This window comes from Myotis brandtii, unplaced genomic scaffold (genome assembly GCF_000412655.1).
Source record: "Myotis brandtii unplaced genomic scaffold, ASM41265v1 scaffold649, whole genome shotgun sequence".
In the NCBI taxonomy this organism is placed as follows: Eukaryota; Metazoa; Chordata; class Mammalia; order Chiroptera; family Vespertilionidae; genus Myotis; species Myotis brandtii.
Window position 1 is genome coordinate 76,653 of NW_005370512.1, and position 24,287 is coordinate 100,939.

Here is a 24,287-nt window from a genome sequence, read left to right on the forward strand (position 1 = left end):
TAGATATATTTTTTTTTTGGTAAGTCTACACCTATGATATGGTACAGGCATGAGTCCATATATTTCTCAGTTTACTGGGAAACAGCTGTGGTACCATAGTAAAGTCTTATACTTTGCCATTCATTCATTCATTCATTCACTCACTCACCTGATATATATTTATTGAGCATTTACTATTTGTTCTAAACATTGAGGACACAGGAGTTAATAAGATAGAAAATGGCCTGACTTCATGGAGCTAATGCAGAGGAGGCCAAGAACAAACCCATGCAAATAAGTAAATATGACAATTCCAGAGGGTGATAAACTCTTTGAAGGAAAGACAGGGTGGGGTGGTCAGCTCAGACGACATCTGGCTGACAAGAAGGAGCCTGTGCCTGTGTAGGGGTAGGCAGGAGAATGGGTGAGAAAAAGGCCCTAGGTTAGAGCAAGTTTGACAAATTTGGGAGAAAGAACTCTAGTGGGGATTGAGAACAATAATATCTATTGTGGTAAAGACTTCGTAGGATGATAATTGCAAGAGAACATGATGAACTGCAAAGCAACACCATTGAAAAGTATTATTTGGCTGTGCTACAATATTGTATTATCACATAAAAAAACATCATTCTGCTTTTAGAAATGGTTAAGGTGAGAACTGTGTGTTTCAGTTTTCATCTTCTACTCAAATGAAAAGAACCAGGCTCTCGAGAAGCCCTTTAAAGGGTGGCATCACCATCACGCCAAATACGGAGCTCACATACCTGGAATCCTATTGAGCGTCACCCAGAAATGCTCATCAGGACTGAAAGTGTCCTTGGACCACTGGAGCAGATCAACAGCCCGTGGGTCACGGAGAACAAAGTTGGAAAATTCTCTTGACAGAGCAACATAGGCAGAGCCGAAGTAAATGGTGAGGTTATGGGGAGGGGGCGGCTTCAGAGCTGCGGTTCTTATCACATAGGAAAGCTCTTTGCCCAGATGCTCTCGGTGGACATATTTAGTCCGTCCAATAGCATGAGCCGGAGGCAGCACCCCCGGGGTAATGTTTTTCCCTTTGAAGCCTTTCAGATACTGAACTATTTCCTTGTTGGTTTTCAGGGGGAAGTCTTGCCCACAGGTGTTGATGGCGTACTTCCAGGGGACCTCGGAGGCCACCAGGTCTCTCAGGCAGTTCAGGTCCGCCTGGAGCCTGGAGATCCCACCATAGACAACCGGCTCCATCTTGGAAGCCAGAAAGGCGTTTGGGAAGCAGCTCAGCAGTTGCTCCACCGCATCTTTAAATTCAGCTGTTGCCTTTTCGTCCACATGGACGCAGTAGACATTTTGGGGCATGTAAATAGCTCTGAAGAGCCTTACAAAGGTATCAAAGTTGTGATGGATGACCATTATGTATGCCAAAGGGAACCCAGCCTCTTCTTCGGATAACGGGGCCGTGATGTAGCGGCTCTGGGTCAGATATTCTCTGCAGGAAGACTTCTGATATATCATCAGTTTGTCTCGCCACAGGAAAGGTGTTTTGCCTTTGATAAAGGATGCGCAAACTTGAGTCAGCATCAGAGTGTCCGAATTATTCAGCCTCTGGAAGCCTTGCTCTCCCCCAAATATGAACACATAGAACACGATAAAAATTATGACACAAGAGACAGAAACTATAAAAAGGTAACGCATCGATGAAGACATGCCTCACAGAAGAGCAAGATTTCAAAGACGGTGGAAATCTGTAAGTCTTTTCCCAAACTTACTTTTTCCTCTGAGTTCTTATTTTGGTACATGCTCCAGCCATTTCTACCCTGAAGGAGACGCTGGGAATTTATTCAGTTTCATGCCGGGAGTCCAGCTGCAGGCTCCGTCCCCATGCTGACATTAGCAACTGAACCCGCCTGGTTCTCTGCCTCTCTCAAAACGCCTTTGTCTAAATCCCAGCAGCAGGTTCTCAAGCCCAGCCTTGCTCCCTCCCGCTGCTTCCGGGCTGGCATCTGCGAGCTGTTTCACTAAAACTCTGCTAACTGCTTTCCCCTGCAGATTTAGTTTCTCAGATCTCTTTTCTTTCATTTCCCATTCCCCCGCCTCTCCTTCTCTCCCCGCCCCTTGTTATTGCCATTCAGGGAATTAGCACAGTGAAAGCCAAAGTTGAAATGATGTGTTCTGGCAGGCATGCGTTTCCTGCTAGTCATCCGACTGGCTGCGGCACTCACCCCTCTCGCCGCTCAGGGCAGTGATCCATCCATAACCCGGTCCCTCGGCTCTCCCAGTGTGATCCACGGGGTATAATGTAGCCTCCACTCTCAACTATGCTGCTTCAATGAAAACAAATAACTGAGGTGACAAGGAAAATAAAGCTCATCCATCCTGGCTCCTCCATAAAGCTTTCCTGCCCCGCCCTACCGTGTTCAGCTCCAGTCCTGGGGGATCTGAATGGCAGGGATCCTGGCCCTGTGACTTTGAGATCAGGTGACAGCGCCTCTTCTCCCCCTTCCAGCATCCACCGTGGGGCCTGTCACAGAATGTCGGGGTCACAGGAACAAGTTTCGAGCTTCATACCCTGATTTAGATGAGACCTTAAAGCTTTACTTGAATCCTGGCCACAAGTAACAGTTCAGATTAGGGAACCTTGGGGCTATTCCGGTTTTAACCACCCAAAGAGCATCATCAGACACTGTTCCTGCCCAGTTAAGTTTCTCAACCACCTAGTCCTAGGAGATGAATGTTGGTTTCCCTATTTGCAAATAATAGTGTTTTGGCTAAGGAGTACCAAGCTCTTCCACTTACAGGGGTTCTCAACCTGTGGGTCGCGACCCCTTTGGTGGTCGAACGACCCTTTCACAGGGGTCGCCTAAGACCATCCTGCATATCAGATTCATAACCGTAGCAACATTACAGTTATGAAGTAGCAACGAAAATAATTTTATGGTTGGGTCACAACATGAGGAACTGTATTGAAAGGGCCAGAAGGTTCAGAACCACTGAAAAAGGTTCTTTTCTTCCACAGTTCCCTCTTGCACCAGTGCTTTTTAAATGTAGATTCATATATTTTACTTAAAATTACTCTGAAGCACCAGTTCAACTACTAAATGCCTTCCCATTGTTCCTCATTGTTTATCTGAACTAAATGCCTCAGTGCCTCCACCCTCGTCTCACAATGGAGACTGAGCCCCACCCCACCCCTTGAAGAAATCCTGTCCTTTAATGCACACTCTCTCCTTCCTTTTGACAAGTCTCTACCCTGCTGTCAAAGAACTAGAACAATACAGGTGTGGGGGTTGCCTGCTTTCAGTCAGCACCCACCCCCGCTGAACGGCACAGGGCTCCCTGAGCACACCGTCTGTTTCCTTCTTCTCACTGTCGTTGCTCCCATTGCGCATTCTCCCCGCTTGGCCATTCTTTCCTCTCTGCCTTTCCTCTCCTCCTTCTTTAAGACCCATCATAAATACACTCACGTAGCCTCCACCATTGGATTTGTAGGCAAAGTGGGAAAAGAAAATGCAGCCATTATGTGGGTAAAGCAGATCAATCTCATCCTTAGTGTTTCTAAGGAGTAAAGCCAAGAAAACAACTGAAAGTTCAGGATAACAGAAAATGCAATCCCAAGCTTCTCTTTTTCTAAATAATTCCCTTTAAATATTAGGTTATTGTATGTTCTATTTCAAAACAACAGAGAGTAATTTCAGTATCTAGTTTGGCAAAGCCTGTTGACTTAGAATGAGTGTTAAAATATTTATAGTTTGCCCTAGTCGCTTTGGCTCAATGGTTAGAGTGTTGGCCTGCGGACTGAAGGGTCCCGGGTTCTATTCCAGTCAAGGGCACACCTCAGTCTGGGCATGTGCAGGAGGCAACCAATTGATGTGTCTCTCTCTCCCTCCCTCCCTTCCACTCTCTCTAAAAGTCAATGGCAAAATATCCTCTGGTGAGTATTAACAGAAGAGAAAAATATATATTTGCAATTTGACCAAGTGCTCAGTATACAGATACATAAGTTTATTAGGCCAACGTGGCTGTTTACATGATTATTTCCAACAAGGGTTCAATATACACAGGCATTAACAATGTTTCTATAGTAGATACATAAGTTTATTAGGCCAACGGGGCTGTTTACATGATTATTTCCAACTGGCCAATAATACAGGGGTTCAATATACACAGGCATTAACAATGTTTCTATAGTAAGAAATGTAGACACTGGACAAATTAAGAACTTTCATGATACTTCTGTATTCAGTCCATTACTTCAAGTGCATTGTTTGTGTGCTGAAAATATACCTGTTTTTCCTCTCTGCCCTTTCAGCTGTCCTTGGGCCAACTTTCCCCACCCTCAGGTTCTGTTCTTAAGAAATCCCTATGGGAGAACTTTTTAAAAAACCTGTTGCTGCAAAGAGCAAGGCTGTTACCTTTCCTTCCTCATAGGCATCTGGTCTGCTTATCTGAAATAGACCCTATGCAATTTTTTTGCTACTGGGACTGAGCAACTCGGCCTCCCAACCTGCCTTTAGCTGCAGGCAAGCACAGGGTTGACTCTCACAGCTCTGACAACTGCACCTGTCCCTCCTCTGTAAGCACCTATTCCTGGACTAGCTAATTATTCTGGCTAGACATGTTTACTGCCCCCCCACCCCCGTCCCCCAGGGCTACTCTTCATTCCATTTAGAAGTCTTTACTTTTTGTGCACTTTAAAGACCTTTTCCCAGTTGTGATACTATCTAGAACACGGTTCCAAAATGAAGAGGGTGTCCTTTCTTTGAAATGATGGGAGACTCAGATCCCAGTGAAATAAAGAGATAATCAAAGGGGAGAAAGAGAGTTCTCCGACACTGGGCCCTCCAGGCTTGTGTGTGAAGGGGCAGGGAGCACGTGCCTGGTGCTGCGAGCCCTAGAGGAGGAGGTGGGGGAGCTGCACGGCTAGTGTGCTGCCTGCCAGGCTGTCAGGCCTGTGAGGGAAGCGTCAGGCGGTGGTGGAAGACCTTGTGTTGTGCTGAGAACTTGGATTTCATCCTGCTGCCAAAGGAGCACCAGCAAAGGCTTTGGGTGGAGGGCTGCTCCCCGGGAACATGTGCCAAGTGGAGGAGGAACAGTAGCAGAAGAAACCATGGTGGGAAAGTACACGGCAGCCCATATATATGCATAATGCACACATTAATAATAATGAAAATATTAGATGTAAGTAAAGCCTCTGAAACTGTGAGGTAAAGGTGCTACCTACTCCTTAATTAATAGTGTGTCCTAGAAACAATTCCAAGGCTCTAACAAGGCTTTTAGGCCTGTAGATATTCACAGAACATCAGATACTGCATATTGGTTGAGGTTTCTCTTAAATAAACGAAGATAGGGGAAAGATTTAAAGTCCCAGGGACATTATGGAATTCATGATTGGGAATTAGAGGAAAGTCTAGACTTATTTTTCCAACCCCTCAACTTTGTAATGTAGAAGTATGTACATTACCATATTTATACTATTTATTTACCCATTTATATGTGTTGAATGAATGAATGAATGAATAAATGAATGGAGTCCACAACCCCCATGGTTCCAGGTGCCCCTGGGTAAAAGGGCCTCAATTAGAATTGGGAACAGAGCAACTGGTATCTCTACTTTTGACAAACAATAACTCTGAACAGGCTAACCTGATAGATTAAATGACCAAAGACACACAACTTTTAATCAAATTTCTGGGGGAAACCATGAAAAATGTGTTTCTTCTTGTGTGTCAAGAAAGGGTTGTCCACTAACTCCCACAATAATACTCACAGGGCCTGGTGCAAGTCACTATCCACCTTTCACTGGTTATGTGACCTTAGATCCTGCTTGCTTTGCCTTAAATAGGATGTTCTCTGAGGTGCCTTCCAGCTTACGTGAGCTGTGTAACTCGGTATGTGTGAGGTGAGTTTGCTAAGCACAGTGATGGAATTCAAGTGTGAGTACGGCCCCTGTCCTGTAGGCCTCAAAATACCTACAACAGAAAATATAACCAACTAAACAGGAAAGACTATGGGTAAGTTCCAAACCCGAAGTTATCTACTAAATGTCATGGGAGGTCAGAGGACAAAGATGGTTAGAAATGGAGCTTGACTGGTTAGAAAGGGCTTCGCTGGTTAGATTCAGACACGTAGAGCGTGCAGGAGGCTGTTCAGTTGGAGAAATCATAAGAGAGCAAGAACACAGAAACAGGAAAGCAAAGCAGAGAACCTTCCTGGGAAGAACTGTTGAATCGGAGCTTCTCGATTCACATGGCACCAGAGAAAACCATTCAAGTCAGTAAGCCATTATCTCAAAGTGCCAGGCAGGGTGAGGGTGAGCTCCAGGAGTGCCGGGCTTGGGCCTCCTGTTCCTATGACAGCCCCGCAACTCGACGGGGCCTGTGTTCAACGCGTGTTGAATGGGTCCAGAGTCATCTGGGCATTGGAAAGTGCAATTTTCAACTACAAAGAAAAGGAGTGTTGAAACCCATGTTTACATAAGCTTTCAATTTATATATTAGAATATCATGGTCTAAGGCCTCCGTGATTTTTTTTTCTTTAAGCCAATTTCTAGTTATGCGGAAGTATAGTTTGACTGTACCTGTAGGCTTTTTCATCTCTTCCCTTTCAGGGTCCGCCTACAGAGACCTAACTATAAACACACATGAGCACTGACCTCTATTCGCACCTTCTTGTGCATCTTACCTTTGTTTAATTGCATGTACTAATTCAAACTTCATTATTCTTTCATAATTGTTCTGGGACTTGTTTTTCCATTCTCAATTAACTGCTATTCTTTAGTTGGGAAAGAAATGGAGGGAACACAGGCTTGAGCAGAAACACTGGATTTATAATGTTAAATAACAGCAAAAAGGTCACTTGAAGGACTGGCTCTGATAAAGTTTGTTGAAGTAGCATCGAGAGGTTAAGTAATATTTGCAGAAAGGTTAGGTAAGTGAGGTGAGATTGTATCAATTCTTGGGCTCACTGGTGGCTGTTCCTTGAAAAACCATTTCTGTGTGGTTTGCTTTGTGATTATAGCATGTCAAGTGACTCTGGGAGTCATGCTTAATTATAAAATATCAGGATTAATTTTCCCCCTTGAGCTAAGAATAATTCACCAGAAAGGACAGCCACGTGAGTGATTCTGTTCTGTGTAGCCCAGTGGTTTGTAGATGGAGCCTTTTCTTCTTCTTTTTTTTAAATAATGATGACCATGATGTTAAAGAGGAAATTCTGTTCTGTGTAGCCCGATGGTTTGTAGATGGAGCCTTCTTTTCTTCTTTTTTTTTTTTAAATAATGATGACCATGATGTTAAAGAGGAGAAGGAAGGAGACATTAACAAGCACACCTTTAACTGAAATGATAATTCTCCCATAACGGAGTGTCCTCCCGTGGGGGTCACCGGGGAAAACCCTCCTTCTCCTGGGACCCAATCATTTTTACTTTGGATACCATTCATCTAATTAGCAACAGAAGGAGTTGTTGTCTAGATCACAAAACCCAAAACATTATTTCAAATTCTCACCTTAGAGAAGGGGAAGGAGTTTAATATACAGAATTGTAAAGGCCTAGGTGGCAGGTCCGGAAGGTGGTCATGCTAGATCATATCATGGTACTGTGAGCTGAAGTGACCTGCATCTGAGTTTGATGTAACAATGGTATCATGGAAACACTTCCTGGTTGCTAAGAAAGCTAAGCAAATACTTGCAAAAAACAGTGCACAGATTCAAATAGGCACATTCAAAGCACGCACAGATAGGCGACAATTTTCTGGCAGCATAAATGTAGCAATTAGAAATATGAAGAACCTGAAATTTAGGGCATTAGAAAATGAAAAATAAATTACCCAAAATAAGTCACAGCCAATTATCATTTCAAGATGAAACTTACCATTAAATTTACATGTGGAAGTTAATAGCTTAACCCTAGCAGAATAACTGACTCTATTGTTTTACCAAAACATTTGTTTTCAAAATTATTCAGCCAAACTAGGGGTGTCTATGGCTTGGGGACAAGAATAGTTTAGATTGCCCTGACCAATTTGCTCAGTGGTTAATGTGCCAGCCCAAGGACTGAAGGCTTATGGGTTCAATTCTGGTTGAGAGTAGGCTTGATACCCGGCCCCGGTTGGGGTGTGTGCAGGAGGCAACCTATCAATGTGTCTCTCTCACATCAATGTTTCTCTCTCTTTGTCTCTCCCCCTCCCTTCCACTCGCTCTAAAAATCAATGGAAAAAATATCCTTGGGTGAGGATTACCTCCCCCCCCCAAAAAAAGTTTGCAAACTTCTGTTTAACATTTCATCACCAGAAAGGTTTGTTAAAAATACAGGTTACAGCCCTAGCCAGTTTGGCTGAGTGGATAGAGTGCCGGCCTACAGACTGAAGGGTCCTGCTTCAATTCCAGTCAAGGGCACATGCCCAGGTTGTGGGCTTGATCCCCAATAGGGGGTGTGCAGGAAGCAGCCAATCAATGATTCTCTCTCATCATTGATTTCTATCTCGCTCCCTTTCCCTTCCTCTCTGGGGAAAAATAAAATAAAATACAGGTTACAGGGCTCTGACCCGGGAGGTCAGTAGGTTTCAGATAGAATTTAATAATTTTCTTTTCTAACAAGGAATTGGGACCAAAGTTTGGGAACCAATGGATCAGAGACCAAAATTCTTTGATTTTTTTTCCTCAATGACCACACTTGATCTATTTTCCTATGACTAGGCAATTTACTGTATAATGAAACAACCAATGTTTGGCATGAACCAGCCTATACAATTTGGAAATGCTTAATAAACATGAACTCAAATGGTAGATGATTGCCCTGGTCAGTTTTAAAAATAAACTTATAAAATTTACTATGGAAAGCAATCAGTACTCCTAGGAAGAATGAAAGGAATGGAAATACAGAAAAGGGGCTCTTATTTAAATGAGAAAAATCCTAGGAGCAAGTTGTCCTGCCCCGAATGCAGTCTCTAATTTACTGTACACAGCACACCTGGGCATAATCCCAGTCTTTCAGAAAATGTGGAACAGTACTACTTACTGACAAACACTGATGTTTTGAGGATCCAGTGTACCATAAGCTGAATGAGAGGAGGGTATAGAAGAAGAGTCAAATAAACAAACAAACAAACAAACAAATAAATAAATAAATAAGAAAAAGGCAGAAAATACCAAATATTGGTGCCGATGTGGAACAACCCGAATGCTCATGTACTGCGTGTGGAAGTGTGAATTGGTACAACTCTGAAAAACCGGCAATCTCTACGAACGCTGAGCATAGGCACATCCTGTGACCCAGAAATTCCATTCCCAGGTATTTATTCGACAGAAATGTGTACATGTTTATGAAAGGACTTATAGCTCAATATTCACTCCAGCCATACTCATAATAGACCCCAACTCCCACCAACAGTTATTACAGATCAGGGTTTCTCAACCTTGGCACTATCGGCATTTGGGGCAGAATAAGCCTGTGGGTGCTTTCTGTGTATTTTAGGGGTGCTACTGGCATTTAGGTGCCACTAGCCTGTTTGGCTCAGTGGATAGAGCATCGGCCTGTGGACTGAAGGGTCCCGGGTTCTATTCCGGTCAAGGGCACATGCCTGGGTTGTGGGCTCGATCCCCAGTGTGGGGTGTGCAGGAGGAAGCCGATCAATGATTCTCTCTCATCATTGATGTTTCTATCTCTCTTTCCCTCTCCCTTCCTCTCTGAAATCAATAAAATATATTTTTTAAAAAACTAATTCAAAAACCCTTTGTGCTCATCAACACAGAACTGAGTGTCAACTGTTAAGGGACTTGTCATCTAGATCAGATAAGGATGGAAGAGGCCCTGCTCTGACAAACAGAATGTATGTTACAACAGGGTACCAAGAAGTATGAATGACAAAGCTGACAGCTGGCATTAGGGGTTATCACCCCCAATTGCCCAGTGAGGAAACAGACTCAGAAGGTCACTGCTCTCCCAGGGAACCTTCCTGCCCAGGGTCACTGAGAAGGGCTGGCCCAGGACTTGAATGTGAGCAGCTCTGCTCCAGAGCATCTTGCTCTCAGTCACTGTGCCATCCTGTGCCCAGAAATGTCTAGGCCGCAGCACCCAGATCCGCTTCCTGGAGAAAACATGAGAAATAAGGAGAGCTGCTCACGTTCAGTAAGACACATGCATTCTTTTTCCAGCACTCCGTTTCTTTCTCTCACATTCAATCAATAGACATGTGTTGAAAAGACACCTAAGCCTGAAGCACTGTGACATTTCTTTTCCATTCCTGCCAACATATTTTCTTTATTGTTCAGAAAACCATGTGGACAAATCTTTTCCTTCCAGCTATTATTAGGATTGACTTCCAAATTCCATCTCCCCAGCTCCCTCTTCAGGTGATCACACTTCTGCATGGTCTGACCAGTCACGAGCAGAGGGCCTGATCCAGGGGACACCTGGGCCCATGCAAAACTGGGTTCCAGAAGGCCTGGCTCTGTCCACGGTGCTTTTCCTAAGTCTCTCTTGATTAGCCTACTTTGAGCATGCTGCCTGTTTTCTTCCTGGGGTCCTAATGCTGTGGCAGAATGCACGGGAGAACGATCAGCCAGCACTCTGAGGGAGGAAAGTTTAACCTTTATTTCGCAGATCTGTTAGTCCAGGGGAGTTTCGGATCCAAAGCCTGAACTGAATTCCTGGGGAGGCTCTGACCTATATACCTCCTCCTGTGGTGGGCCCCTGAGGGTCTCCGCAGCTCAGCCTGAGTCAGCTGTGGTGGGGCCCTGCGGTTAGGCTCTGCAGCTCCACCCAAGTCGGTCAGAGTGGGGAAGTAGGACTACAGTTTTTTGTTTGTTTTTTTTAATAAACTTTTATTGATTTCAGAGAGGAAGAGGGATAGAAACATCAATGATGAGAGAGAATCATGATCAGTTGCCTCCTGCACCCCCACAGGGAATTGAGCCCAAAACCTAGGTATGTGCCCCTGACTGGAATCAAACCTGCTACTCATCAGTCTGTAAGCCGACACTCTATCCACTGACTCAAACCCGCTAGGGCAAGACTACAGTTTTAACCAGATACTGAACTAGGTTGCAAGCCCCCCCCCCCCCATTTTCCTTTTCACTGACTGATACAATAATAAAAGATAACATTGAGGTAATACTTATCAGGTGCTGGGTACTTGGTCAACATTTCATGTTGATTACTATTTAATGCTCACAGCAACCCTAAAGTAATAAATGCAATTATTACCCTCATTTTACAGATAAGCAAGCAAGACTTTATTACCTAAGGTCATGAACTCAGGTAGCATTAAAGCAGAACTTCGAATTTATACACTTATATACTTAACTGCCTCCTAATATTAATAGATTTATAAAGGTATTTGAACTCATTCAGAGCTCCTTTTTCTTCCCAGGGACCAAGGCTACCGCTGGTGAGAGGTAGATCTGCATGTCCTGGGGATAAGAATAGTTTAAATTGCCAAGCACCATGGGGAGGACTGAGACAATACGTGAATGCACAGAGGTTAATGAGAGCCAGGTTCCTCACTCCTGGAGAAGGAAGTGGAGAGCATAGACCCTGTGTTGTTGGATTACAATTAGAGGTAGTGTGAAATTGTGGTTTTTAATATATATTTAAAAAATTAAAATATAGATGGGTATGCATGAGTGAATGTGTGAGATGAGACAATGTGTGAGCTGGAGTACATGTTTGAGAATGCACATGTCTGAGTGTGTGTCATCGTGTATACAGATGTGTACACATATATGTATTTTTTTTCTAGCTTTGACCCCTGAATGGTCATAGAATTAATAATGCCCAGATCTCCATTTTGATAGGAAGGAGTATGCAATAAGAATAGAATCACAGTTGATTAATAGCTATTCCCTGCACTAACTATAGATTTTTCTTATAGAATCTTGTTAACTCTGGAGCACATGTTGTAAGAAGAAAGACAGAGTTCTAAAGATAAGTGGCCTTGAAAGAAGATACATTTGAAAGTAGATCAAGAGCAAAACACGCCTGAAGGGAAAGAAATGTGTGAGGGCTAATCTTCCCAAGGACAATTATAGAAAGCACACCTTGGGAACTCATGTAGTTTTAGGTCCTCTCCCACCTCTGACCCTATATGAAGGCTGGCGTGAGTGGAGATGTCAGAGCGGTTTCTCTCAGGGTATTATGCCTGCTGCTCTCTTGGATCACCAGCCTTCTGAATATAAACGAAGATTCAACCGTGTCTCTACTTGTTGACTCTGGTAGTGATAGGCAGTGGACTCTTTGTCTGGCTTCAGTTTCTAAATATTATTCTCTACTAAAAGGAATGAGGATTCCTTAAAGGAGATGGCTGACTCCAAGACAGGGGCAAGTTAAGTACAAGATTAACAGAATATCTCCTTGTGCTAGAAAGTAAGGAAGTACTCAAAGAATAATGGGGACATATTAAAAAGACACAGAAGTCAGCATTGAAGGGGCCCCACAGGCCAGGTCTGGGACATTTGAGCAGCAAAATAAGTATAAATAGTAATGAATTATAATCCATTGAGTAAAATGGGAATCCACATCCATAGGGGTAAATATAAGTAAATAAACAAACAAAGCAAGTAAGCACATGGGGCGAAGAGAAGGCCCTACCTTATTGGTGAATGTCAACTAATAATCACAGAAGGATGGAGTTAGAAAAAAAATCACAATTTGGCAATCACATGGTAATAATTGGGTCAGGCAAGAACCATCCGTGGATGGTAGAACTGGAGAGTGAACATTTGATGAAGGACAGGATATCTAAATAGTCTGAAAGTGTCTGCCTACAAAATACTTAGTAATTACTTAGTAGTAAATACAAAATACAAATTTGCCAGGTACCACTGTGAAGGAAAACCCCTATTCTGTAAAACTACTGTTTGGAATTCTCTGCTATTCTTTGGATGGCCTCTTATTATGAAAAAATAAGTTTGCTTTCTAGCCTGCTTGAATAATGGGGGAGATAAACTCAGCTGTCTGACCTTGTAGGCCAGAGACTAGAATAGATACACCCAATGCCATGCCAGGTGCATTTTTCAATTGGATAGAACTGTATAGTTTAAGGCCGGCCGCCAGCAAGCGCACAAAGGGCTGTCTCTTCCATAAAAAGGGAAGTTCTGCTTGTAGCTTTGCTTAGAATTTGGATTCATTTCCCTAGGCCCGCCGTGGTGAATAAAGTGTAACTCCAAGCTCTCAGAGCGCTGTTTGGTTCTTGTCCGGTTTTTCTGTAACACCATCTTAATGAAATGGCAAAAGTTAATAATGCCATGATAAGAACGAAGCAGCATGGCATGCTTCTACAGCATTATTTCTCTGGTACCTTTGCCCAAAAGGCATAACTTAAATCTCATCATGAGGAAACATCAGACCTGCACCCTCAAACATGATGAAACCTTGAAAGACACAGACTGAGAAATTGTTCCAAATTAGAGGAGACTAAAAAGATATGACAAGTAAGTGTAGTTTGAGATCCTTAATGAGACCCTAATTTTATGAAAGACATTATCAGTACAACCAGTGTTACTGGAATACGGTGTGTGGATTAAAGAGAAATGCTGTATCACTTGATGACTGTACTGTGGTTATGCAAGAGATTATCTTTGTTGCTGGTGTTAGGAAATATACTGGTAAAATGTTATAGGTTGGGAAATGTGGTGAAGGGTATAGGAGAGTTCTTTATACTCTACTTATATGTATAGTAATTTTGAAGTTAGTTTAAACTAAAAGGTTGAAAATCATTAAGATCTTTAAACATTTTCTATATATTCAAAGAGTAGTATTTTTATTAAATACATTGCTTCAGCCATGGGTACTTCTGAAAGGCAGCATGGTAGATTAGGCTGATCATAAATTAGGGGTCAGGCAAACCTAGATTAAGTCATTCTACTGTGTGGAACCCTGGCTTTCTCATTTTCGAATTGGAGATAACATCTACCTCCCTCAGTGGATTTCTGTGAGGCTTAAGTAAATTAATCAAACGAAATATCATGTTGGGACTTTCTGCTCCCTCCTTGAGAAAACACTTGTGCTATAGGACTTCCTCAACAGTGCCAGTATTGGAGTGTGGAAATAGCCCTTTCTGTACAATTAACATAGGCCACTCATTATAGCATGATTCTACTGAAAGATAGATGCTGGGTCACTGGATTCAGTTCTTCTCTACCTTTTTAAAATAATTTTTAAAATTGATTTCAGAGAGGATGGGAGGGGGAGAGAGAGATAGAAATATTAATGATGAGAGAGAATTATTGATTGGCTGCCTCCTACGCACCCCCCACTAGGGATCGAGCCCACAGCCTGGGCATGTGCCCTGATTGGAATCAAACCATGACTGCCTGGTTCATAGGTCAACGCTCAACCATTGAGCCACACTGGCTGAGCTCTTCTCTACCTTTTATGACCAAATGAAAACTTGCCCTTCTGAGATTTTGAAATCCAGTTTTAATTTGGGATGGTATATTAAGGAAGTACTTTTCAACAGTTTCTCACCATGATATATTGAAAGCCATCATTTGTCCGGCACCTATAAAAAATAATGGACAAAATTCTTTCAGCCAGAAGTGTCTGTCCAAAGGGTGTCAACTGCCCTGGGCCTCGTGTGCTGTACACACTGCTGGGGCCGATATGTTGCCAGTCTGCAACCACTGTCATGTGCCAGCGTGCACAGCCACAGCTGGGAAGGTGGGCAATGAGCACAAAGTATAACAAGGAAAGAGCTGCCATTACAGGAAACAGATGGGAATGAGCTAAAAGCACTCCACACATTTTGGAAAAAGGAGCTCTTTCTAGTTGCAACATGTATGAATGAGGATCTACTACAAGCATGTCAAACTTGCTGCCCGCGGGCCGCATGTGGCCCACAGCGAATATTTTTGTGGCCCAGCCAATATAATGGTATGTAATAAAAATGTAATAAAAATTTTTAACTTAATTTTTACAATATCCTGTTATACATAATTATTAATAACGAACTACAGCGTTCACTAATGACTGATTACTATAATCGTGTTGCATTCATTTCCCTTATACACCTTAAACGCAGGCGCACCATTTCTCTCCACTAATACTAGCAGCGAATATTTTAGCAGCTGATTGCCACGTCATTAGTCTTGGACTGACTTGTTTGGTGTGCACAACAGGAAATATTTTGCTTTCGCAGAACAAGAAAAGTAGGTTTATTTGCGTTCCGCTTGTTAATTTGTGTAGTTATTCAGTGTCTGGTGAGTTAATGTTCAAAAAAATATCAATTTTTATTAGAATGTTTTATTTTATGTTAACGATTACTCATTTATTTCAGCCCTTTGTATTCAGCATGTCTCTATCGAAATAAACCTACGTTTCTATGAAAAATGAAGCTTTTGTTTTTTTGTGGCCCACAAACTTAAACCTTCTTTATTTGGCTTGTGTTAGCCTTTGAGTTTGACAGGCTTAATCTATGACCTTCAGAACAAGCTCAGGTTTCTATTTTCTTATCAATAGTGACTTATCATAGCAATGAATTTCATTCTAAATTCTGCCTTGTCATTGATTTCATTTCCCCTTCTATCTTAACCTTCCCTTTTATGGCTTCGAATCTGGAAAGCAAGAAACGCCTTAAACCCTGTCCCTCACAGAGCTTGTGCCTGAGACCGAAGATGCTGGAGTCTCGCAGAGCAGAACTGCGTCCTGTAAACTCTCAAAGGCAACTAAAAAGAGCGGCACATGCCTCAGCATTTGAATGGACAGTTCTACAAAGGTGGCTGGTTTACCTTTCATAAAAAATGTTCGAATTTTTCTCCAAAGCTACACAGAAATTAGTTAAGATTGCAAAGATGATAGGAATTTGGAGCTCGCTTCATTCCTAATAAGGAGAAAGCTGTGAACACATTATGAATCATCTGAGGTAAAAACAAATGATTGTGAAACCCTGTCAGACATTGTCTAAATCTGTCAAGCTCAGTAACACAGGAATTCGTATTTGCAGTAACAAAGTGATGTGGATTAAACAAGCCCCTCCGAAGTTTCTAGGTGGTCAAATGTAGCTAGCACAGGCCAATCAACGCACACACACGAAAGGAGATCACAGCCAAGGAGTGAATCTTGTAAAATGGAAGAAACAAAAAGTAAAAGCCACAAAAATCCTAATTAGGACTCCGGCACAGCCCTTCATTTCACTGCTTAAAAAGCTGGGAGGATGAGGGCTGTGGACATAAAAGGGGCTCTGTAATAAATCTCACCAGAAGTAACCTCCCAGGGTGATCTGATCATGAATTCCTAACTAGGCAGGTGATGGTGAGTTGTCATGCCCCGGGCTTATAACTTCTTTAGTAAAAGGTTTATCTTTGCTTTAAGCAAGCCCTGTCCATTGCTTTTGTGCTTCTCTAGGTTAACACACTGCCTGGCTGGTACTCAGGTGGTTAGAACATCGTCCTGATACACTGAGGTTGTGGGTTCGATCTCCGGTCAGGGCACCTACAAGAATCAACCAATGGATGTATAAATAAGTCGAGCAACAAATGGATGTTTCTCTCTCTCTCTCTCCCCCCTTCCTCTTCCTCTCTCTAAAAAATGATTTTAAAATGTGTTTTAAAAAATAAAGACCCCACACAAGTGTGACCACCCTGAGAAAACATATAATCTTATGGACTATCCTGTAACCCAATCCTGTCTTGCTTTTTCCCACCTTCATGTAATCCTCTTTCCATTCCCATCTTAATTCCAGATGCATAAAAGAAACTGAAAAACTGTTATTTTGTGGAGCACTTGAGATTTTGCTTCCCAGCAAATGTTGTCAGTTTGCTCAAATAAACTGTGATAAAAATTTTCTGTAGGTTTAGACGTTTCTTATGTTGACAGGATAGACTAAAGATAGTTGATTGGTTTTATTAGAAAGGAGGGAATTGCAATCATTTGATACTTAAAAGGAGGAGGACTTATAGTTTGCATAAAACCTTAGAAAAGGGGTCAAATTATAGTAACTACATATTAGGACAGTATCTTGATTAAATGGGTTGCTTTATTTTTTGAATGAGGCTTAGCTAATTGCTTAGAGGAGGTAGAAACCTAAATTAACATTTTGGCCATGCAGTGTGTCCCTAATTCAATGTTAGACAATTTCATCTCTTCATCCTCTAAAGGCACTTAGTCTTCTCCTCAGAAGATATATCCATGACCAACAAGTCCATGAAAAGATGTTCAACATCATTGTTCATTATGATACTATTTTCATGTAACCCAGTTATTAATAACTGGAAAGGAGCAAAGGGAAGCTGCAATTTGGACGCATGCCCGGTGAGGTCTGAATGACTTAAGAACGGTGATTACTTGTTGGTCACACCTGGGAGCAGGTCACTGGCCAGAATGGGCGTGGCCACTGCAAGAGCACGAAATCTGAGATGCATCAGCTCCTGCACAAAGACAGTTCCCTCTCTTGGCCCTCTTCTCTCTTGCTGCGCAAGCCTGACTCCTGGCTTGTAGGGCTCTCAAACCCTGCACTCGCCCACGTGGCCCACAGCCGTGTGGCCCCCACACAATGGACTGATGGGCTGGAATTAGTCTGATGCTGCACTGGACCCAGCTTCACCGTGGAAGGGAAACTCTGGACACTGGCTTTGCTTCTAGCTCTACCAACACCCCACCTGCACCTTTCCCAGGACTGGTTTAAGGGAAATGGGACTTTGGGAACCAAGGGATATAAGTTCATGCAAATAAAGCTTTCTACCACATCTCACGCTCTCATAGAGGCCTCTGGAAATTCTTATTCCATCAGCACCCCAAGAACCCCACTTCCACTAGCAACGGAGAAATTCCATCCACTCAATTCTCCAATAATAATAATTAGAGAAATGAAAATCAAAATCACAGTGAGATATTCTTTTACACCCATTAGAATGGCTTAAGTACAAAGACAGGCAATAACAAGTGTTGGTGAGGATGAGGAGTAATTGGAACACTCGTATACTGCTGGCGGCAATGTAAAATAGTGCCTTCGCTTTGGAAACCAGGTTGGCAGTTCCTTAAAATGTTAAACATAGAGTTACCATATGAGCCAGCAATTTCACTCTTGGGATCTACCCAGGAAAAAGGAAAATGTGTCTATACAAAGATTTGTTCAGGGATGTTCATAGCGGCATTATTCATAATGGCAAAATAGTGGAAACAACCCAAGTACCTGTCAGTGGATTAATGGATAAACAAAGTGTTTATCCATATAATAGAATAGTAGTCATCCACATAGAGGAGGGATGCACTGATTCACGCTACGTTGATGAACCTCAAAAATATTCCACTATTTGGAAGGAGCCAGACATAAAAAAAACATGATTCAATTTACTAGTATACGAAATGTCCAGAAAGGGCAAATCCACACAGAAAAGTAAGGGTTGGGTGTGGAAATGGAAAGTAGCTATAAATGGACATGAGGTTTCTTTAGGAGGTGATAAAAATATTTTAAATAGGTGCAGAGGCAAGGAGGCATGGGACAGATTGACCTATCTCAGAGGGGAGGGGAGGGAGATGGAAAGAGGTTAACCAAAGGACCTATATGCATTTATGCATAACCAATGTACTTAAACAATAGTGTGGTGACACCCTGGGGTGGAGCAGGGGCTGGGAGGAAAGGAGCAAAAGGGGGACATAATTAGGGGACATCAGTAATATTGTCAACAATTTAAAAAATTAGATTGGGATCTTAGTTGCATGACTCTGTAAATATAATAAAAATCATTGAATTGTACACTTGGAATGGTGAAGTTGGTGAATTTTACAGTGTGTGAATGATATACCTGAATTACATACCTCGGTTTGGGGGTATGTAAATAATATCTCAATAAAGCTATTAACTTGGAAGAAAAAAATGTAATACATCCAGTGCTGGACATTGCTAAGGACTCATGATGATGGTTTACATACCTTCTAGAAAGGCTCTGTAAAGCAGTCGGGAATTCTGTCGGTCTGTTGTAAGCTGTCAGTGACTTGGAGAGAAGAAAACTTCTGGATTTGTATGAAAGCAGCTCTATATTTATTTTATACCAGCAACATAAGTGAATCAAATTCAAGCTGAAGCCAAGTACTGTGCTGGTTGCGACTTGAGAAGATATGAAGCTCAGCGGACCATCAGGCCTCTGCATTCTGTCAGTTCCCATGATGCCCAAGCAACAAACCCTAACAAGAAGGTAAGGACTATCTGTGAGGTGAACAGAGCACCTGGGGCATGGAGGGCAAAGGTCAACTCTGTGTGTGTGTGTGGGGGGGGGCGTGTGGGGGGGGTGCTGACCCAACAATGGAGGGGAGTGTTGCTCAAAGATAATCAGGATGCCTCCAGGCAAAGAAGGGCCTGGGGAAAACTGGCATAAAAGCCTAGAGGTGTGTTTGGAGTTTAGCAATTATACAGGGAATTCAAGTTGTAGCCAAATAAACTACATTTTCTGGATACCATCATCAAAGCCTCTCCTGGCTAAAATGACTCTGGCAAATGTCCTTAGCTGCTAACTTTACTTTTCTAGACTAAAACGTACAATTTCAATCTTCAAAATGCGTAAAGAGGTTATACTGACCTTATACAGTCAGATGACTAACAACTCCCACCGCCAACACCACTCCCTAAGTGTTTTCTGGTGCATTCAGCAAGGGTGGCCACGAATATTTGCCCTTTAGAAAAGTAGGAGGCGGGGAGGGGCGGGAATCGGGGGCAGGATTCCTGCCCTGTAGACAGTAAAAACTGAACCAGAATTGAGAAAGAAGAAAATACACTTTGTGCAAAGCTGCAGGATAATTTTCTTTATTTGCTAAAAATATTAAATATTTGTAGAAAGTATTAGGCAAGCAGAGTAATACTCTTTTCTCTCCCACTCATTTGCTTTCCCTTTCATTTGCTCCTTATTCAGCATTATATTGGAACCCACAGAATGAGGAGGCTAGGCAGATGTCTAGTTCACATTCTCACCTCGGAGTGTGTGCAGCGGGGGAGGCGCAGAGATGCCAGCAAAGCGGGGAGATGCACACAAACAGCGAGGATGCCGGGAGGAGATGCTCTTACCCAAGCAAGAGCACAAGTGGCTGCTTCTGAGGCAGAGGAAAGGGGCAGGGAAGGCTTCTCTGAGGCAGTGCCTTTTCTAGTGGGTCTTGAGAAGAGACTAGAATGAGCAGCAAAAGTAGAGCATTCCAGAACCAGGGGACAGGAGACCATTTGTTTCCAGACCAGTCTACAGCGACAGGAGGCCAGGCTTTCAGCTAGTCACAGATGCCGCTTCCTAATGACAGGAGAGAGAAACCAACTACCTAGGGCTCTACAGATATCACATTGCTAAGTACCGCTGCAGCCGACGGCACCCTCTGTGGGCCACAAACCTGACTGCTAGCAAAAAAATTATCTTTGCACCTTTAAAGCCAAATGTTCCTGGGGTTTTTTGGTTACACACAGAAGTTTTAAAATAATAGCACCAAAACCTCAAGGATAAACATTTAAGAAGTTAGTCTGCTCCTCCTCCGGACATTTTTAAAGAGTTCCTACAATGCACCCGGTACAATCTGTGTACTCCAACCCATCTAACAGCCCAACAAGAAGAGAGTTTATTCTCAAGACACAGATGAAGAACCAGGCTCAGAGAAATCAGGCCTCTTGCCCAATGTTACACAGACTGTATGTAGCAGAGCCAGGACTGTCTGGCTTTAAATGCCACCAGCATATGGGAGCAACCATTTCACTCTGCAGTGTAAACACATCTTTAGATCATTTGTTCAACATTCTCTACAGTCAGCAAAAGTCTGAAATGCACTGACTCCAGTTCAGTTGGGCCTAACCCTTCTTTTTTACATCCCTATGACCACTCTGCAACTGCTAACCTGTACCTCCAATCCCCCAACCTCTCCCACCCAGCCCCTACCTCCTCACATCGGGCAATCACCAGGCTGCTTTCTGCATCCATGAGTCTGTTTCTGTTTTGTTTGTTCATTTATTTTGTTTTTTAGACTCCAAATATTTGTGTATGTTTTTATTGATTTCAGAGAGAGGAAGGGAGAGGAAGAGAGAGATAGAAACATCAATGATGAGAGAGAATCATTGATGAGCTGCTTCCTGCATGCCCCCCACTGGGGATCAAGCCCACAACCCAGGCATGTGTCCTGACCAGGAATCGAACCGTGACCTCCTGGTTCATAGGTCAATGCTCAACCACTGAGCCACACCAGCTGGGCTCATTGGTCAGTTTTTAAATCTTTAAATCCGAGAAACACAGAAAAATGAAACAAAGCCAATGAAAGTCACCAGCTATATGTATAAATGTTACCTTTTATTGAGTTAAACACAATACATTATTTAAATTTATTTCACCCATTTATTTTTGTTTCTTTTAATGTGGCTACTAGAAAATCTTAAAATTACATTTGTGGCTCACATTATATTTCCACTGGGTGTTGTTGTTCTAGGTCTCCATGAGGCCATTTCATTTGTGAGGTGTGTGTTTTTTCCTGGCCTATTACTTCTTTGAGAATCCTAGTTAGCCCACAGTCACTGCAGTCTACTAGAACAGTCTTAGAAATGACCAAAACAAATAACTCATACCTCAACTAGAAGGTCCTGTAAAACAGAAATGACCCACATAGCAGGAGTAACAATTAAACAAATGGCCACCTAAACTTCCAGTTTTCTCCCCTTCTCATGACCAAGTCCTGCACTCTGGCCACTCCAGGTCCTACAGGAGTCAGCTGTACCAGGGATGGGCCACCGCCTCCAGCCAGTATCCTTCCTACATGTGACACGCAGAGCATTCCAAGGGCTCACTCTTTAAAATTTCTGAAATACATGGAGAAGTATATTTTTTTTTCTAGTGCGTTGCTAACCTGTAACTGCCAAGCAGAGGTATAAAAATCCAGTTCCAGTAGATAAATAATGCTAAGAAGCAAGGGTGTTACTCTTTCTGTCCAATAAACTGATGAGATTGAGGATCATGGTCTCTCATTTGGCCCAACACTGGATAAAAGAGTTTCTTCCACAGTCGTTCTCCAGCTTCTGCTTCCACACATACCTCGGGCTTATTCACCACTGAGAAGCTATCCATTCTAACCTCAGGCCAATGGGTTCTTCTTTTATCTCCTACCACTGATCCTGGATTCTTCTTTCAAAACTAGAGTTGGTTCAAGTTCTCTCTCACAAGCAAATCTTTATGTAAAGACAGTGATACCTCTTCAAGCCTTTTCCAGATTAAACATCTTTTTTGTTTGTCATTGATAATTTCTTTTAAAAAGTAGGATTTGGCTTTTATCCTTCTTGGCTACTCTCTTTGTATTGTCAATGATTCCCCTTAAGATATGGTGCCCAGACCCAAATACTATTCATCACATTTGGTCCAAGAAACACATAAGAGAGAAGCAGGGCTTTTACTTCCCCTATTCTGGACATTATAATTCCATATGAACGGCTATATGGTCAAACTCCACCTCACTTTCTTGAGCCCTGATTTCTTCCATCACTATTTAAAAGGTAACAAAAACACGGACTCAAAAAAATATATGCACCCCTATGTTCACTGCAGCATTATTTACAATAGCCAAGATAGGGTAACCACCTACATGTCCATTGATGGATGAATAGATAAAGAAATGTGGTGTAGCCCGGGCCAAGTAGCTCAGTTGATCAGAGCATCATCCCAATATGCCAAGGTTTCAGATTCCATCTCTGGTCAGGGCACATACAAGAAGCAACCAATGAATGCATAAATAAGTAGAATAACAAATCGATGTTTCTCTCTCTCTCTCTCTCTCTCTCTCTCTCTCTCTCTCCTTCCTCACTCTCTCTCTCTCTCTCAAATGAATAAACACTTTAGAAAAGAAAGAAAATGTGGAATATTATTCAGCCATAAAAAAGAAATCTTGAGAGAGAAGACCATGTGAGGACACAGCAAGAAGGCAGCATCTACAAACCAAGGAAAGAAGCCTCAGAAGAAACTAACCTGCCAGCACCTTTGTCTCTGATTTCCAGACTCCAGAACTGTGAGAAAATAAATTTCTGACATTTAAGTCACCCCACCTGTAGTACTTTGTTACAGCAGCCCAAACTAATACACCAAATATCACTGATTAAAAAAAAAAAGAAATCTTGCCATTTACAACAATATGGATGGACTTAAGAGCATTATGCTATATGACATAAATCAGAGAAAGACAAATACCATATTATCTTACTGATATGTGGAATCTAGAAAAAAAGAAGCCAATTGAACTCACAGACACAGAGAAGGTACTGGTGGTTGCCAGAATCAGGGTGCAGGGGGCATTAGACAATGAGGGTAGGGTGGGAGAAATGGGTGAAGATGGTAAAAAAAAACAATATAATATTATGCCCTAGCTGGTTTGGCTCAGTGGATAGAGTGTCGGCCTGTGGACTGAAGGGTCCCGGGTTTGATTCTGGTCAAGGGCACATGCCTGGGTTTCAGGCTCAATCCCCAGTAGGGGGCATGCAGGAGGCAACCAATCAATGATTCTCCCTCATCATTGATGTTTCTATCTCTCTCCCCTTCTCTCTTCCTTTCTGAAATCTATCTATCTATCTATCTATCTATCTATCTATCTATCTATCTATCTATCATCTATCTGAAATAAAAAAGACATTAGAAAAAGAAAGAAACAATACAGTATTATTACTTAGAGTCACCATACTGTACCTTACATCCCCAGGACTTATTTATTTTCAAACTAGAAATAAGTAAGTCCTGGGGATGTAAGGTACAGCACGGTGACTCTAGAGAATAATACTATATTGAATATTTAAAACCTGCTAAAATAATAATTCTTGAAAGTTCTTATCTCAAGGCCCAACCGTTATGACTCAGTGGTTGAGTGTCACCTATGCACCAGGAGGTCATGGCTCGATTCCAGGTCAGGGTACATGCCTGGGTTGCAGGCTTGATCTGTTTCTATGGGTATAGAGGATGCAGTTGATCAATGATTCTCTCTCATCATTGATGTTTCTATCTCTCCATCTCCCTTCCTTTCTGAAATCAATAAGTTCTTACCACAAGAAAAAAAATTCTATCCTGTGTGGTGATGGATGTTAACTAGGCTTATTGTGGTGATCATTTGTGATATGTACAAATATTGAATCATTATGTTGTACACCTGAAACTTATATAATGTTATGTCAATTATGTCTCAACTAGGAGCCCAGTGCATGATTCAAAATTTCGCGGCGCCGCCCACCCTCCAGTCGTCATCTGGCCTTGCCTCCCTCTCCAGCCCTTGAAGCAGCCAAGGCCGCTGCTGATCAGGCCCTCCCCCAGCGCAGGTGCGAGGAGGCCCCTGCCACCCTGCCCCCAACGCTGTGCGCGCAACCTCCTCCTATCATGTCGACCCATTGTGGCATCCCAGCTAATTAGAATATTTC

At 42.5% G+C, this 24,287-nt stretch overlaps 2 protein-coding genes across 3 annotated transcripts in view; both read right to left on the minus strand.

Moving 5' to 3' along the window:
* GCNT2 (glucosaminyl (N-acetyl) transferase 2, I-branching enzyme (I blood group)) overlaps positions 1-2,038 on the minus strand; it is a 68,997-nt gene extending 66,959 nt beyond the window's left edge. Inside the window, exon 1 of the mRNA XM_005880701.2 lies at positions 744-2,038. Coding sequence (XP_005880763.1) covers positions 744-1,662 — 919 coding nt within the window. The 5' untranslated portion in view covers positions 1,663-2,038. The remainder of the gene's footprint in view (positions 1-743) is intronic.
* Positions 2,039-3,149: 1,111 nt separating this feature from the next.
* The window catches only part of LOC102245671 (N-acetyllactosaminide beta-1,6-N-acetylglucosaminyl-transferase), a 23,914-nt gene continuing 2,776 nt past the window's right edge, over positions 3,150-24,287 (minus strand). Inside the window, exon 2 of one of the 2 annotated variants that reach the window (XM_014528717.1) lies at positions 3,150-3,510. In XM_014528717.1, coding sequence (XP_014384203.1) covers positions 3,416-3,510 — 95 coding nt within the window. In that variant the 3' untranslated portion in view covers positions 3,150-3,415. Of the gene's footprint in view, positions 3,511-19,683; positions 20,161-24,287 lie in introns of those variants that run through there. The other variant, XM_005880699.2, reaches the window with a different exon arrangement.